The sequence below is a fragment of the Brassica rapa genome, chromosome A10 (assembly GCF_000309985.2).
Source record: "Brassica rapa cultivar Chiifu-401-42 chromosome A10, CAAS_Brap_v3.01, whole genome shotgun sequence".
Taxonomy (NCBI): Eukaryota; Viridiplantae; Streptophyta; class Magnoliopsida; order Brassicales; family Brassicaceae; genus Brassica; species Brassica rapa.
In genome coordinates, this window is record NC_024804.2 from 3211360 (window position 1) to 3229866 (window position 18507).

The window sequence follows — 18507 nt, forward strand, 5'->3', positions numbered from 1 at the left end:
AACTTTTGGATATACTATTTTTATCTACTCTTAGTAGATAAATCACTTTTACTACACAATGAAGTTGAATCAAATGAAAATGATAATACTATGACTTAATCATGAACAAAACGTATTTTAAAACCAAAAGAGTAAAAATCAAGTAGACAATGAGAGCTGATTTCAGATATTTACTAGAATACTATCGTAGTAACACATCAATGAAAGTCACATAAAGACTTATTATATAGACAGTACATGTAATTCTCACAACATAAGCAAATAGACAATGAACACCAATATAAAGGGAGTAACTTAACAAGTAGAGTTTGATCTGTTGAAGGAGGATGATGAGTTGATGAACTCTATGCAGTCTTCTATAGCCTCTGATCTATGATTGTCATTGCTTATGGGCATGATCGACGGCTGAGACCTCCCGGAAGAAAAAGAAGAACCCTTTGACGGTGGAGATTTCCTCTTCTTCCTCATCACCACCAGACGCAAACCTTTTGCAAATTTACAGCCAAGTTGCTTGATCATTTTTGCTGCTGTGACCTCTGTCTTCCTCGGTAACCTTAATCCGCAGCTCGTTGTGCACCCGGGGATCTTACCACCGTGAGGTCCCTTGATTGCGGGTTGATTAACTGAGGCATCTCTCGGAACTGGTCTAGTGCTTGTGCTGATTCGTTTTGTTCCAGTAGCTGACATAACAAGAGAGATGGAGTGAGAGAGGTTTATGGGAAACAATAGGACTGGATACTAAGAGATATTTAAGGGACTGGAGCTGAGAACAGTTCAGGAAAAGAAGGGAAAAGACATTGATTAGATGTATTCACAACATCATTACGCCTAGGCCATGATTGAGCACTCGAGACATAAACATAAAAAATAAGTATAAAAAAAAATGTAGCTTTTCGATCCTATATACACAAAGAGAGCTACGCGCAAGAGCAAAAAGATAAGACTTGGTTCTTTTCATTCTTTCTTCACGGTCCACAGAGGGAATAAAACCTTTGTTTAAGCGATGAAAAAGGCTCTTTCTAATGAAGCAACCATTTAGCATCATTCTTCTTTGGTGATCACTCATTTGTACGCAAAACAATCTGGAAAAAGTATAATTTTGACTCCAGGAGAGGCCAATATTAAACTTACTTTTATGGATGGGCAGATTCCATTCACGAGTCTGCGGCTACAAAAAAGAAGGAAAAAAACAAGTTAATGGTGGGCACACGAATATGAAAAAAGCATAGAAGAACCAGGCAGTGTCAGGACATAAATAGAAGATCACACTTTGGAGGATGGAGAGTGATTTTACACGTGAGAACATTCCATTAGGATCAGAACAAATATTCCTGCCGTATAAAGTCAGTGATTAGATGCTAATCGCCTGAGACTGACTGACATATACGACAGGTTTCAAAAATGCCAAAAGGGAAAAGAATGCAATAGCACAACTACTCTGTTCGCATCGTCAAAACAAGAGCAGAAACGATTTGGCAACAACTTGTATGCATAAAAATTTGACCCAAAACGATGAGGGAAGACATCTTTTCAGTACTGTGATGAGCACAATTCAACCAATCAGACACACTAATCCAACCATATCCCTCAATGCATTATTATTTGATACAAAGAGAACACTGGTTCCAATATTATAATTCACAAGAGAGATACTCAGACATTTAGCTACTTCTTTTGTTTGATAGTGTACAAAAAGACTAAAGAAAGTAAAACTCACACATTGGTATAACCAAACAGGGATTGGATCCACAGGAAAATTACGCAGAAGTCCCTAGTCAACCTGCAAACAAAAAAATCTGTACAGACAAAGAATACTACGAATACATAATCTGAGCATTGATCACAGCAGTAAATTAACTCCTAGGAGCCCAAAACAGCCTGATTCGAGAAGTTGAGCAAATCATTGGCAAGAAGTTGAAAGAAGTGACGGAACTAGAGTTGTTTTAGAAACATTTACAAAGGTACATAAGGGGTGATACCTTATGTACCTCTTGTTCTTCAGATACATACATAAACAAGCAATGATATCAATTTCGCAAACAATACATACATATAGGCATATCATATCTTCAGAGGAAATTCACCAAACACCAACACGAAGGTAAAATATCTGATGATAGCAGAGCCTTAAAAACGTCACACACTTGAATTAAATTCCACAACTTCTTCTTCATCACACACTAGATGAAACTCCACAGCTTTCTAACATTCACGGCGATACTCACGGCCGTAGCTGAAGCTGGGCCTAGCTCCAAAGTCGCTCTCTGCAGCACCTCTCTCTTCCTCCAAGCTCAACCCACCCATCGTCTTCTGCAACTGCCTGTGATCATAAGGGGAGTAATCGACTGGCGCCGATGGGCCACCTGGCACTCCGTAGCTGGACAACCGCGAGCCCGCCTGCGGCTTATACTCGTTCATTTGAAAGGCCTCGACGGGAGCTGAAGGCCCACTGGGCTGTGGAAACCGAGGAGGAGCTAAAGGAAGATCGACTGGAGCAGATGGCTGGCCGTAATTGGAGGCCCGATCGTACATCGAACGCGGCGGAGGAGGAGGGTAATAGAATCCGGAATAGTAGTGATCGGTGAACGGATAAGGAGAGGGAGAAGGTGAGAATTCTCTGTAGTCGCGATGAGGAGACGGAGAGGTGATCGGAGCTGGTGGAGGAGGAGGAGGAGGGCTTGGGGAGTAATAATGGTTACCTTGAGGGGCAGAATAGTAATCTCGAGGGTGCGATTGAGGACGCTGCGGTGGAGGGATCGGTCGCTCCTTGATGGCGAGCTTCAATCGTATCTTCCCTTGCGGCCTCCCCGAGGGACGGAGAAGCTCGAGCGAGCTGATCGATTCGGGAACCATCGCTCCCTCCGAGTCAACCAATCGAACCAGAGGAAACCTAACCGATCCGACGAGTGGTTTCGCCGCATCGGAATGGAAAATCTCGACGTTGAGGACCGATTCGTGGACGGATCGGGTGAGAGGGAGAGTGATCCGCTCGTTCCACACCGGTTTGGCGGAATCGTCGGAGCGAGTGGAGACGCGGTGATCCGAGTCGAGGTAGAGAACAACGTATGGTTTCAGGTCTCCGTTGCGCCAGTTGACGTTCTTCAGGTGCTTGGCGGAGACGACGGTTACGACTAGGTCAAGCGTCTCAGACGAGGAGGCCATGTGATACGCTGCGTTTTGGAGGCGTGATACGGTGGGATTTTCGCGGTGGTGTTAGCTAACGTGCGCTCGTATCTTAGATGATTTTTTAGCAACTTTAAAAGCTTTTAAAAACCTGCTGGCTAGTAAAGAGGCTTTTGACTCTCTCTTGCTTTAGACAGCTGTCGTTATTTTTTATTATGCGAGGAGAGGATATTGATATCTCTGTATCCAAACAGATCCCCAAATTCTTACCAAAGCACAAGATAAAGTGGATAACCCTTTGAGACAGTGTTCTTCTTCTTTGTTGTGAGATTGGTCCTAATTGGTGATAAGGTAAGGCAACAATGGCTTCCTCTGCAACAGCGCCAAACTCACTATCCTTCTTCTCGTCTTCTCTCTTTCTCTCCTCCTCTCACAAAATCCCTAAAACCTACATCTCCGTCGCGAAACCCAGCTCCGGCAGAGTTTCAAAGCCTCTCTCCGTCGCAGCCCAGCTAGCGACTCTCCCCATCTTCTCATTCGAGGGAGAGAGGGTCGGAGAGACGTACCTAGACCTCAAAACCGCGCCTGAGGAAACCGCGCGCGCCGTCGTTCACCGCGCAATTGTGAACGACTTGCAGAACAAGCGGCGAGGAACGGCGTCGACGCTGACCCGCGGCGAAGTGCGCGGCGGTGGGATAAAGCCTTACGCGCAGAAGAAAACCGGTAACGCTCGGCGAGGGTCCCAGAGGACGCCGCTACGTCCAGGCGGAGGTGTGGTGTTCGGTCCTAAGCCGAGGGACTGGTCGATCAAGATCAACAGGAAGGAGAAGAGGCTGGCGATATCGACGGCGATTTCCAGCGCGGCGTCGTCGGAAGGCGGGGCGATAGTGGTGGAGGAGTTCGGGGATAGGTTCGAGAAGCCGAAGACGAAGGACTTCTTGGCTGCGATGAAGAGGTGGGGGCTGGATCCGAAGGAGAAAGCCATGTTCTTGATGATTGATGTTGAGGAGAACGTGGCGAAGTCGGGAAGGAACATCGGGACGCTGAGGATGCTGACGCCTAGGACGCTGAATCTGTTTGATATTTTGAACTCTGATAAGCTTGTGCTCACTCCTGCGGCGGTGGAGTTTCTGAATGCTAGGTACGGTGTTGATTCGGAGATTGGCGAGGAAGATGAGGATGACGCGGAAGGTTAGTGTTTTGAACCAACTTGTTCTTGGAAGTATCTTCATTGTTTAGTTAAGTTGAAATATGATTTATAGATTCTGTTAATATTGACACGTGTTATTGTGTTTATGAAGGGGCAGAGGAACCTGCGGAATGAGCAAGGAGCTTAGATCGAACTGGTGAATGTGTAGCTTATGAGTTTTTTCAACTTCTGTTTTTCTTTTTGTGGCGCAACAAGAGAAAATGTTTATTTAAATCAGATTCTTGTAAGAGATCGTTCCCATCTTCTTTCTCATACATGAGTTTATGTGTTCAAGTCTCAGTGAAGTTTGGGATTTAAAAGGAGTTAAATTAGACACCATGAACAGAACCTATAGGAGGGAATCATCTCTTATTGTTCTCCAGCCAAAACCTTAAGGCTTACACAAAAGGTTGCTAAATGCAACACACCAAAACGTAGCATTTAGTCCCATTACACTTTGGGTTTATTTTCATCCTTCGCCTTTCAAGACTGTCATATATATATATACCGGTAAGGCTTCATATTTGAAACGAGTCAAGTGCTCAGATTCTCTTAACGAGGGAAAAAGTGATCTACCATATTCTCATGTGATCTGTCATACTCTTATCTGTTTTCATACTCTTAGAGAATGTGGTTAATATCTAAAATACCTCTGACCGATTTAATGAATAAATTAATCTACTCTCTCTCTCCTCTCCTCTCCTCCCCCCCCCCCCCCCTCCGACGAATTTCGACTCGAAGATTCACTCGAAGCCCACTCGATACTTCCTTCGTACTCTTCGCTTGGATACTAGATCATCGAGCTATTAATTCCGTTATACAGGGTATGTATCTCAAATCGTCGTTAAGACCGATGTATAGAATCCACCATAGATGAACTTATTATTCACGGGATTCCGATTAGATAGAAGATTTCGTATTTGTGTATGAACTAATCGACGATCGGAAAGTTTGAATGGTCTGTTTGTTAGGGAATTCGATAATCAACAACTGTATAATTGAATATCGGGAATCAAAGCTGATAACAATTTGGTTTTGAATTGAAGACTCGACTCCAAATTTATAGTTTTAATTGAAAAATTCTTATTCATTTGGGTTTCATGAACTAATCGAGGATCGGAAAGGAATGATTGAATGTCGGGAATTATGACGATTCAATCGAAGATTAGACGTTCTGGCTTATCACTAATTGGTTGGTTACTGACACAACTCTGTGACATGGTATAACAAAGTATAACGAAGTATAAATTTAATGGTTTAACTGTATAACCAAGTATAACGTGAATGGTATAACTGAATAAACAAGTATAACTTTAAGTGGTTAAATGTTTTTATTGCAGACAATGTGTCCATTTTCGACGAACATACACTTTGATTATGATGGACATTATTCTAAGGATGGAGATGATTATGAATGGATTCCAACCGATGCTCGTTTGTATGCTATATCCTTTAAGACATCATCGTTGGAGGAGATCACTTATTCGTTGTTGAAAGAGAGGATATGCAGGAAGATGGGAATAGATCCATTTACGAAGAGGCTCAATTTGGGTTACATTCCATTGGTAGTGGAACCTAAGAGGCAATCGTATATTTTGGATGATGAAGATGTGTTTGTTTATCTAACATCAGTTGATAGAGAGCAAAGAAGGAAGTATTTTGCATGTGGAGGACATCGAAGAATTGAAAATAGTTCAAATAACCGAGCAACTGTCGAGAGTTGGAGAGAGCTCTTGTAGTAGGAACTATTGTGAGCGTGAGAGTGGATATGGAGAAGAAGATAATGTGGGCACAAGTTTGGAGCACGATGAACATCCCCACAAGAAACAGAAGAAAAGTAGGTTGTAAACCGTTCGGTTTCAGTTTTGATGTGGATTAGGTTGTAAGCCTTTCACTTTCGGTTTTGGTGTTTGCCTTTCACTTTCGGTTTTGGTGTTTTTATCGTATGAGAACGTTGTGAGGTGAAATAAATTTTATTTGTGTGTTGTATAACTAAGTGAAACTGGTATAACTACGTTATGTAAATTGAATAATATGATTGTAAATTCTAAACTTTGTAATTTAATTTTATAAGTCATGGAAGTAATACGATTGTAGTTTATTATTAGTGCTATGTTAATTATGATTTAATCAGAATTGTTAAAATTCTATCTCATTGCTTGGTAGCAATCATATAGGAAATACAATGTGTTGTCATAGCGTTATCGCTGAAACTGACCTCGTTAGATTTGATAACTCTTTATGGCACGAAATCAAGTTTATATGTACATGATTGTATGAGAAATGAACTCAGGAAACATAATTGCATTGGTATAACCACAAAATCATTAATTCAAGTCGAGTATAACTAAGATAAATAGAAATAATTAAAAAGTGCAACTTTGACGCTTTCTGTAAAACTGAGTACTTGGTGAAACTTACAACAGAAAAAACCGTGGGATTCTTAATTTTCCCGCCCAGCTTTTCGAATTTCTAATTTCCCAGCTTTTCCCAATCGTTCAATCGAAGTATTAAAGACCCTTTTTTTAGGGTTTCCCCATTTGCTATCTTCATTTTCTCTATCTTCCCTAATCTTTCTCCTCTCTCTCCTCGTCACTCCCTCCCCTCCCAAAAACCAAGATGTCTGCCGCTTCATCTTCCACGACCGGTGGTCGAGACGGATACGAACTCCGGGGATACCTAGTAGGTGTTGGTGCGGGGTGGGCGTCACCGAGATCATCTCCAGAAGCAATCCAAACCCATATCGCCGGTATTATCGGTGTCTCTTTGCGGCTTCACAAAGGGTACATCCGTTTGTTGTTTACATATCGAACGCTTATGAATCACGCTTACTCGTTTTGAAAAAAAAATCATGTTGTAGCTCGAGAACGACAATCATGTCTTCAAATGGGTTGACGAAGCCTTCACCGATGAGATACAGCAGCTGAACTACCAAGTTCGAATGCTCGAAGAAGAAGTTCAGAGTCTCAAAGCAACAATAAGGAATGAAGGAGATATCCGCGAAGGTCCCAAAAAGATGCCCATGATAAAGATATCAGGAGGTTGTGTTCTTCTTACCATCGTTTTAGTTGTAGGAATTATGATGTACAAAAAGTAATTGAAATTCCTAAGAGAATTCCAATTCTTATAACTAACTGTTATTGTTAAGCTATGTTTTTCTAAGTTATGCGAAGTTGAACAACCATGTAGTTTGATCTATCGAAAAAGTTTCTATTATTTTTAGTATGTTAGACAATTGAGAAAGTGAAACTAACACAATATCAGACCTATTTATACGAAAAAGTCGAACAGAGGATTAAGTTAAGCCAGAAGTTGGAACAAGGATTAAGTGAAACCAAAAGTTGAAACAAGTGAGATTAAGTGAAACCAAAAGTTGAAACAGGTGAGATTAAGTGAAACGAAAAGTTGGAAAATTGACTAAGTGAAACTATAAAGTTGGAAAATTGAACAATAGAGTGAACAAAGTTGTACCGACAATAGAGATAGTTTCACCAACATTAACACATAGTTGTACCGATATTTAAACAAAGTTTTACCGACATTAAACATTTACACGAGACCTTCAACCCCATATTTCTGAACATAAGGGTCGCTGTTTAGTACAGACTGCCAGAATTCCTCAACTTCTGGCAAACGCGGATTGAACCTGAAGTCCGCAAATCCACCTTCGGTCTGAAGCCATATATCATCAGGACCAAAATAATCTGCATGGTCTTGATTTTAGCAAAAATTCTACTCACTATCACATTTAAAACTAGACACAGAAACAACACTTACTCGTAGATTCACAGACTCTCCACATCTTAAGGACCACAATCACCTGTCTACGACCCCCACCACTCATGTCATCAAGACCATCCCGGAAGGCAACTGCCTGAGTGCCGGTCACCACACATCTTATCTGATGGTCACTATTCAGAATAAAGAAAAAGTGCGTCAGTTACAATATATATATATATATATATATATATATATATATATATATATATATATATATATATATATATATAAATTTTGCTGGGATCATATGTTACTTTATACTCACATGTTGTTCCTTATGTAAAACTCCATCCTTGGTCCTGAAGGGGCATCGAGATGGGCTTCCGTGTTGAAGACCACTCCCATTGTATCTACCATATAAGTGTTACTCAACTAAATCAGTTCGTTTCACTTAGTTTCACTTACATCTACAGAGTTATACAAAGTTCTGAAACCAAGCCATGCGACTGTTGAGATTACCATTCCTAAATCAGTTGTGATTACCATTCTTAAACCATTCCTAAACCATTCCTAAACCATTCCTAAATCAGTTGTGATTACCATTCCTAAATCTGTTCGTTTCACTTAGTTTCACTTACCTATGGGATATTTGAGGTCACGCCAGTGCATGCGAGGGATTGCATGGATGCTTTTGAAATCAAAGAAAAGACGATTGTTCAGAGGTTCGATGATGCGGACTTGCGTAACGCGCGAAGCAATTAGTCTGAACGGAGAGCTAGTTGTCTTGAAACATGGGGAGGCCCGTTCAACATCTACCACAAATATTTCCACCCATCTTCCCTCTTCCTTCTCAAGGCCTCTAAAATTTTTATAATTCCCATAAGTGTTCATCTCCATCTTGTATCCCTACAAAAATAAAGTACAAAGATCATGTTTATTACATGTTACAAGGATCAAGTTTTTATTTCTGACGGTTACATGTTTATTACACAATTGAGAGATGATGATATAACACTTACATCTTCATCTGCGAGGATATAGTTATAGTAAGACCCACTGTTGGTAACATAGGAATAGAAAGGGTAGATCCTGTGTAGTTTCACTCTGAAACGCCAAGCCTTGACCGCCGGGTTATAAGTAACCTCGGAAAGCTTATTGTACTCTGCCATCTTGTTTGTTGAGAGATGAGAGAAGAGATGGAGTATTCGCAGAGATGAGAGAAGAGATGAGAGAGGAGATGGAGTAACAGTGAGTGTTTAAATGCAGAATTCTCTTAATAATGCAAGAGATGTAGCGTATAAATGATACTCGGAAGTGTAATGATTATTAAAAGAAACTTTTTCACAAGAGAAGTCGTGGGGACGTGTTTTCCTTTCGACGAGTCTATCAAAAGTCGTGTTCGTTCCACGATTCTATCAACCTCGGGCAAAAATAGGAGTAATAGATTCTAATAGTTCATTAAATTACAGGTTTTTTCTCAAAATTAATATTATCCTTTTCATTGATTATCTCCTACACTGGTAGTTGCTATCATTAAATATATGAACTCTAAATATATTCACTAACTATTATACATTTTGGAAACTGACCATCTTTTAAAAAATAAAACGATATAATATCTAAATTTCGTTAAGTTTTGTATAGTTTCAATTTTCATATAATCTAAATTGTTACGTTTTGCTTAGTTTCATAAATTTAGCCCGTGATCTCCACGAGTTTCACTTACTTATACATATTTATGTATGTTAAAATTCAGGAGAGGCGACTGTTGCAGTCAGAAAGCGTGTGAGATAAGTTGAAGTAGTTATGCTTTCTCGGGGAGAGAAATGGTTTAATCTCGGGGGAGTCTCGAGTCAATCAAGTAATAATACTCATCAAATCAACCTTAAATGGACACGCCACTGTTCAACTTCATTAAATTACAGGATTTAGACAATCGAAATCATTTAGTTTCGCGTACGTATGTATAGTTTCCCTCATCTCTCTCACACAATAACATTTTTTCTTTTATCAGAGTTAGACATGGATTCTCTCCCTCCTTCAATGCTTCATAAGATTCTCTCTACGGTAGCAACGATGAATATCCGGGATTTTGGTTCTGCAAGGATTGCTTTTCCCGGGTTCAACGAAGTTAGAAGAGAAGATCACTTCTACAGATCGGCCAATCTCATTTACCTGAATGACTGGGTAGACGAGGTCAGTGCTGTTCGAACATTCAGGCTTAAATGCTACCGTTCGGGTAATCCATAGGCCATACACTTGAGAGGTATGTATGAGTTCTTCATCCTCCATTTAGTTGATGAAAGAAGGGAAAAAATCCATCTTGCTGGTGAGAGAGGATGCGAGTTGGCCCAGTTTATTGATGGAATGCTGAACTTAGCCTTTAGCGTTGATCATAGGGGAATTGTTCACAACTACCCTGCCTTTACTCGTCAACATGTTTATAAGATGTTTCAAATCATCTGTAGTTGGCAACTCTCAGGCCATTGGGATTACGATAAACCTGACATGTTTCTATCTGTGGCTGAAAGGATAGAACCTAATGTGCCATGTGATTGCTGGTGTTCCCACATAGACCCTCCAGAGTTTGAAGTCTCCCTAGATGGATCACGATCACGGTGGAAATGCGATCGTTGTTTCTGGAATTGTGCAGCTTGGGACTTCTGCTACCAAATACACTTGACTGCTCGCACATGGCCAATTGAAGATTAGTAGAAGTTTTATCTAGTTTTACTAAGTTCTTAAGTTGATGAGCTGTTATGCTCTGTTATTTCTCTAGTTCTATCTATAAACATTATGTAATTACTCTAGTTATATCTATAAACTAATCTTTTTATTTGAACTTCAATAAATATATCAATAACAACACATGTGGCCGAACAATAACGTAATAATAAATTGCAATCTAAATGTGGAGTACTCAATGTGCGATTTAGTTCAATTTAGCATAACTTTGTAACTCGGACAATATTTATTTGTTCAGGTTTTATTACGCTACACAGTTATACCAAAGTTTACAATTACACTAAATCATACAAAGGTTTCGGAAGTTAAGGCGAAATAGATCCGAATTTATGGCTCGGGTCTGGATGGTCCGTGAAATGGCCCTGGTTGGGTTGTAATTATGTAAGTTTCTGTTGGCTCTGTGGTCTTTTAATAAATTTTCTGATTTAATTAAAGATATATTAAATTTCAAATCCGGTCAGTTTCGGCAGGAGTATCTCAGATCATTTTTTTTTCGGGCAGGAGCACCTGAGCGTTTAGTTCATTTGAAACAAGGACTTTAGCAGAGAGTAGTGAAGGTTGCAAAATCTTCCTACCTTAGAACAACATTATCGTCGGCACAAAATTTTGGTCTCTTAACATTTTTTATTATTAATTTTAGACTAAGAGACAATGTTAAGATACAATAGAAAATTTGTAAATTATTAGTAGATATTTATGTTGTATCTTAGTAAATAAATAATTTATTTTAATAAATAATAACATTTAAAAGATATGTTTAAAATAAAACATATAACATTAAAATTAAAAAGAAAATTACAAAATTGCCAAAAAACAAAAAAAAAACTTACAATTAAAACATTAAAAATTTTAAAAGAAAACATTCAAGACATAAATTAAAAATATAAAATATACGAACATCATAAAAGCAAACAAACATTTTATTCAATTCATAGAAACTTAAACATCATAAATAAAAGTAAACAAACATTTAGATATTGACCAAAAAAAATATATATATATATATGTTATTTAGATGTTCAAATTTAGCTCATATATTTTCAATCAAATAATCTTTTAATTGTTGATGGATTTGTCTATCCCGAACTTTTGCTCGACAATCAATTGTATTGCCGAGATTTGTAGCCATATCGACGGAATATGTAGGATCCACACCTTCTCCTTGTTGAAATTCTAAAACGTCATACTGAGTGTATGAATCTCGTTCATCTTCGGCAATTATATTATGGAGTATGATGCATGCTCTCATAATATTTGCTATTTTGTATTTATCCCATAAATTAGATGGATTTTTAACAACGGCGAATCTAGCTTGCATGACTCTAAAGGCACGCTCAACATCTTTTCGCACAGCTTCTTGGGTTTCAGCAAATAATGATTTTCTCCGACTCGATGGTAGTCGGATAAATTGAATAAAATTGCCCATTTCGGATAAATATCATTTGTGAGATAGTAAGCCAAATGGTACTCCCTTCCATTGACATATAAGTTGACTTGCAGAGCTATTCCATTAATAATGTCAACAAAAACAAGTGATCGATCAAGAATATAAGATCGTTCATAATACATGGAGTTCCAAAAAACGCGTGCCATATCCAGAAGTCATATGAAGCTACCGCCTCCAACATAATTGTTGGTTTTCCGGTTCCTCGTGAATACATTCTTTTCTAAGAGGTGAGACAATTCTTCCACTCCCAATGCATACAGTCGATGCTTCCAACCATCCCGGAAAATCCACATTGTTCTCCAATATGGAGTAGTCTTTCAAGATCTTCTGGTGTGGGACGTCTGAGGTATTTATCGCCAAACAAGCGGATTATTCTGGCGGTAAAATGATGCAAACATTTTCGATCTGTTGTTTCACCAAATCGTACATATTCGTCAACTGTATCAGCCCCACACCACCATATGCCAATTAACGAAATACTGCAGTACATTTTTGGAGCGATGATAGACTAGACCGTCCAAAGACCGTCCAACTGCATCTTGTGTTGGTTGAAAATACTATACTTCTGTAGAGACACGATGCACAATACGCATGAACAATGGCTTGTTCATTCGAAACTTCGAAACCGTCGCCGGAATAAATTGTGAGGGTATATTGGAGTTTCACTAAAATAATCATTTCAGAGTTTGTTGTGGCTTTCTTCCCGGTTTCTCTCGATAAAATAGTTTTTTTTGCACTTTCGGTTCAAGAATAAGATCAGAGTTTTCAAACAATTCTTGAAATGGGGATTCAAAATTAGCATCATCATCTCTGTGGTAATGATAATGGGAAGAAGATGCCATTTAAAATGAAAAAAAGGAAGAAAATGTTTTGGAAGTGAGTAGAAGAGGGATGATTTGTAGATGTGTAATGAGAGAAGATATCTCATACTTATAGGTTAAAGAAGTGTAGCTTGAGATATTTGTTGTATGAATCTCCTGTGATGCTTATTGTTTTAGAAATATACATTTTGTGATACTAGCCATTTTTCTTGTGGAAGAAACAAACCATACCATGTGACCTTGAGTACAAATCATATATGGACAACACATGTGAACCTTGATCACTTTCATACAATCAGATCATAATAGAATTACACATTACAAAACATTAACTACCAAAATCTAATCAGAAGTTATTATATATTACACAACTAAAAAGCTATCAAGTATCCTTTACATGTTCATGGTTTCAAACAAACTTCTCTTCAATCAGACTTGGCAATTCATTTCAGTAACTTTCCATTAAATTAAAAGAGGATTTGGTTGCAAATAAATTTCACTTCAATTAGATTTATCAACTCATTTTTAGTAACTATTTAGCACAAATGTGTAAAACCTATCTAAGTAAGCATTAACTACTACAGTCAAATCACAAGCAAGTAACCGCTACCTATAATTAGAGCTAACATTAACAACTATTGGAGCTCTATTGAATGTGAATTACCTTGTACTTTGGAGGAAATGGTTGTTCTTGTTAATTAAAGAGTTAAAAAGTTATCTCTAACAATGTCACAATAAACCATTGACTTGATTACAGTGTATGCAGATAGCAAACCATTAGCCTTTAACAACTTAACAAATGTCAGTTTCATCAAAGAAGGAACATTATTTTAATTACAACTTCATCAGATTTTTTTACAGACGACAAAGACAAAACAAGATTTTGAAAACCCTAAATCTACACTAATTTTCAATTTAATTTACTCAAACACCAAGCATACAATCACAAACGACAATCATATCATCACAACAAAAAAACAACCAAACCCAGATACGGAGGAGGTAGATCGACAATGACAACAAAATTCTTCCTGGTTTATTGTGGCCTTCTTCCCGGTTTCTCTCGATAAAAATAGTTTTTTTTTTCGCTCTTTCGGTTCTAGAATAAGATCAGAGTTTTCAAACAATTCTTAAAATGGAGATTCAAAATTAGCATCATCATCTTTTTGGTAATGATAATGGGAAGAAGACGCTATTTAAAATGAAAAAAATGGAGAAAATGTTTTGGAAGTGAGTAGAATAGAGATGATTTGCAGATGTGTAATGAGAGAAGATGTCTCATACTTATAGGTTAAAGAAGTGTAGCTTGTGATATTTGTTGTAAGAATCTCCCGTGATGCTTATTGTTTTAGAAGTATACATCTTGTGATACTAGCTTGTTTTCTTGTAGAAGAAACAAACAATACTATGTGACCCTTGAGTACAAATCATATATGGACAACACATGTGAACCTTGATTAGTTTCATACAATTAGATCATTATACAATTACACATTACAGTCATTACAACATCCTTGATCAGTTTCATACAATTAGAATACAAGTGATTTCAACAGCTTTTAATACAATACCTACTTCATAAAATCCGATTCATTACAAAACATTCTCCAATAGATCAGTTTTTAAGTAGTGAGGAGATAAACATCAATTTGGTTTAGTTAAACATGAGCACCATACCTACTAAAACTAATACAATAACCATTATACCAACAACCAATTCAAAGCCATTTGTAAACTTTGATTTCTTCTTAGCTAACTCACACACTATCTTCTATAGCCTAACTAGTTTCTGCTCAGTGTCATTATTGAGATCTTTAACTTGGTTAAATTGTGTTTCATAGTCACTCAAAAAGGTAAGATAATCTACCTTTTCAGCTACATGGCCATAGTGTGTATCCCTGGCTCTCATCTCCTCCATAACCGCCACATCCCACCATTTCCAAACATGACACTCTCCATCATCAACATTCTCACATGTGAAGTGTCTTCTGCCTGGATCATTTCTAGTGTAAGATGTTGCTAGAAGAGGTTGACCACCACAGTAGCATGTCTTCGGGAATCGAAACTCAACCTCAGGTTGAGGAGGGTGCTGAATCGGCTCTGCATTATTGTAGCTACTCTCAGCTTGGTCTTCAAGAATATATGTTTCCTCTTGGCTGTAGCCACTGTTTACTGTGTTCCTACCATACTCCTCTGATTCAGAAGGCTAGCTATATCTATAATCTTGTCCCATGTGTTCTTTAACATGAAAATAATTTACAAGGTAAATATTAGATTCTTAATCTGTATGTAAACAAATGTGCATAACTTCTTCAGACTCACTTAAGATTACAAAGATGCAGCATTAACATAAATGATTCATTTATAAAGATAGTCATAAAAGCAACCATGACGTATATTCATCATAAAGAAGATAATACATAAGTACTTAATACATAAATTACAAACATGGTTATTATAAAGTAGAAAAATAATTAGAACATCAATTTCAGAAATATTCGGACATGAACTTATTCTTGACAACTTCTTCAGCCTCAATTAGTGGTTCTTTTTTAGCAAGGAGAGTGTTTAATATGGCCAACTTTGACAGTTTCTCCTTCATGACTAAATCTTTCTTCTTGATTTTCCACATGCTCTTATACTAAGAAATAGCATTCTCTTGAGCATTATTCCTTCTTGCTTTTGCAGCCTTAGTACCTTCAGACCGGATCTCATGATCACCAACATTGGTGCTTGAAGATTGGGAACCTTCCTCAACAGTTTTTTTCTTTGAATTGTCAGTAGCTTTAGGAGTGTTAATGTTAAGCCATTTTTGTTCATACCTCAACACATACCATGCATGCTCAAGGGTAAACTTCATGTTGTAATCAGTGTGTAAGACTTCATGAGCCACCTTCAGGACATCATTCTCATTCTGACCACTGCTATTTTGTCTCTCTGCAGCTGCAAATGCGCCACAAAACTTGTTAGTGAGATCATTGATTTTGTGCCACCTCTGCTTACAATGGATATGATCTCTCTTTTCACCACCCTCTCTAGCATGAGGACTTGCTGCATAGTATTTTCCTTCTCGTTTCCAGAAGGTCTATGACTTTTGTTCATTTCCAATAATAACATCCTTAGATGTGTTTAGCCAGACACTGATAAGAACCTCGTTATCAGCTAGGGTCCATTTTCTTCTCTCCCTACGCTCCACTGGTGTGTCTTCAGGTAGAGTTGGAGCCTCGGACTGTTGTGAACTGAAAGGAGGAATTTCTGATGCTTCAATGTTTACATTAGAAGGAAAACTTTCAAGGAAAGTTTTCATGGAGAACACTTTCTTGTTGACTGTTGAGAAGACTTACATAACTAGAAGACTTACATAACTAGAAGACTGGCTAGTTATGTAAACATTGAAGGGATTTCATGAATCCATATCAATAAGAACAGAAAAGGGATTATAGAAGACAAAGCGAAATGGTTACTGGTTTTAGCAAAGAAGAGAGAAAGAAGATGATGGAGATTATACGATAGAATGAATGATGGTTGGGTTTAATAGGTGAAACTGTAACAAGTAATAAATAACAATCATAATGACCTAACTATTAACTACCAAAGTCTAATCAGAAGTTATTACATATTACACAACTAAAAAGCTATCAAGTATCCTTTACAAGTTCATGGTTTCAAACAAACTTCTCTTCAATCAGACTTGGCAATTCATTTTAGTAACTTTCCATTAAATTAAAAGAGGATTTAGTTGCATGCAAACTTCACTTCAATTAGTTTTACCAATTCATTTTAGCAACTATCTAGCACAAATGCGTAAAACCTATTTAACTAAGCATTAACCACTACAGTCAAATCACAAGCAAGTAACCACTACCTATAATTAGAGCTAACATTAACAACTTTTAGAGCTCTATTGAATGTGAATTACCTTGTAATTTGGAGAAAATAGTTGTTCTTGTTGATTAAAGAGTTAAAGAGTTATCTCTAACAATATCACAATAAACCATTGACTTGACTACAATGTATGCAGATAGCAAACCATTAGCCTTTAACAACTTAACAAATGTCAGTTTCATCAAAGAAGGAACATTATTTTCATTACAACTTCACCAGAATTTTTCACAGACAACAAAAACAAAACAAGATTTTGAAAACTCTTAATCTACACTAATTTTCAATTTATTTTACTCAAACACCAAGCATACAATCACAAACAAAAATCATATCATCACAACAAAAAGCAACCAAACCCAGATACGGAGGAGGTAGATCGACAATGACAACAAAATCCTCTAAATCTCAAAACGGAGGACGAACACATACCTTGTTTAGATTGGAATCGGCGGACAAGCTTTGGATGAGACAACAAATCGGTGTGGATTGAGCGAAATAAACGAGAGGATTTTTATTTGGGGATGAAATCGGCAGACAAGCTATGGCGAAAGGTTTTGCCGTCAAGAGAGAATAGAGAGAAGGTGGATGTGAATTCGATACCGCAAATCAACTTTGTCCTATACGATTAAGACACCCAATCGTATGATGCCAGGTGGCACTTAAGGACGGGTGCGAAAACTTCTTAATTAAGCTTTGTTTCTATTGTTTTTCAGTATTTTTGATTTAATTTTGGACCCATATCTAGTAAGAAATAAGCCTAAGACCCGACGATAATCTTGCTCTTAGAGAAACATTATCGCCGAGACAAAATTTTGGTCTCTTAGCATTTTTATTATTATTTTTAGACTAAGAGACAATGTTAAGATACAATAGAAAATGTTTAGATTATTGGTAGATATTTATGTTGTCTCTTAGTAAATAAATTATTTATTTTAATAAGTAATAACATATAACTGATGTGTTTAAAATAAAACATACTCCCTCTGTTTTTTATTAGATGATGTTTTAGTACAAAACACACATATTAAGGAAAATATTATTTATGTTCAAAACACTTGATTAGAGAAAACACACAGATTAAGGAAAAAATTATTTATATTCAAAACACTTGATTAGAGAGACAAAAGTAATGCTACTCACAGAGCAGAACACAAACAGTCACACGACATCTTTTAGTGTCTTAATTTAATTTGGAGTCAAATTTTACACGCATGAAGTTAATTTAATTTGTCTTTTATTTTTTCTTCTTTTACTTTTTCCCATTGATCCATTTTTTAGAAAAAAATGCATGGTTTTCTATTAGTGTAGTCGTTGTTTTTATAAATGTACAAAAAATTATGAGAAGAATCAATGTTGGATTAAAGAAGGTAATTAAACTATTGTTGCTTTCATCGTTAACTGTGCATAAATATTGGAACGAACAATTAATCAATTTAAAAATTAATAAGCATGAGTATTTTATTAGTTATTACCTTGAAAGTCTCAAAACTTCATCTAATTTGAAACAAAATTATCTTCCTAAAACATCATCTAATTAGAAATAGAGGGAGTATAACATTAAAATTGAAAACATAAGT

At 37.3% G+C, this 18507-nt stretch overlaps 3 protein-coding genes across 3 annotated transcripts; 1 reads left to right on the forward strand and 2 right to left on the reverse strand.

The window, feature by feature from the left end:
* Positions 1-104: 104 nt before the first annotated feature.
* On the reverse strand, positions 105-1648 carry LOC103843954 (josephin-like protein). Its single transcript, XM_009120721.3, has 2 exons — positions 991-1648; positions 105-680 (listed from the first exon to the last, which is right to left on the reverse strand). Exons 1-2 carry the CDS (start codon positions 1064-1066, stop codon positions 295-297), a joined length of 462 nt encoding a protein of 153 aa, XP_009118969.1. The 5' UTR covers positions 1067-1648; the 3' UTR covers positions 105-294.
* A 262-nt stretch (positions 1649-1910) lies between these two features.
* On the reverse strand, positions 1911-3417 carry LOC103843955 (extensin). The gene has a single exon (XM_009120723.3). It carries the CDS (start codon positions 3160-3162, stop codon positions 2203-2205), a length of 960 nt encoding a protein of 319 aa, XP_009118971.2. The 5' UTR covers positions 3163-3417; the 3' UTR covers positions 1911-2202.
* LOC103843956 (50S ribosomal protein L4, chloroplastic) lies at positions 3412-4617 on the forward strand. The gene is made up of 2 exons (XM_009120724.3): positions 3412-4314; positions 4425-4617. Exons 1-2 carry the CDS (start codon positions 3486-3488, stop codon positions 4445-4447), a joined length of 852 nt encoding a protein of 283 aa, XP_009118972.1. The 5' UTR covers positions 3412-3485; the 3' UTR covers positions 4448-4617.
* The last annotated feature ends 13890 nt before the right edge of the window (positions 4618-18507 follow it).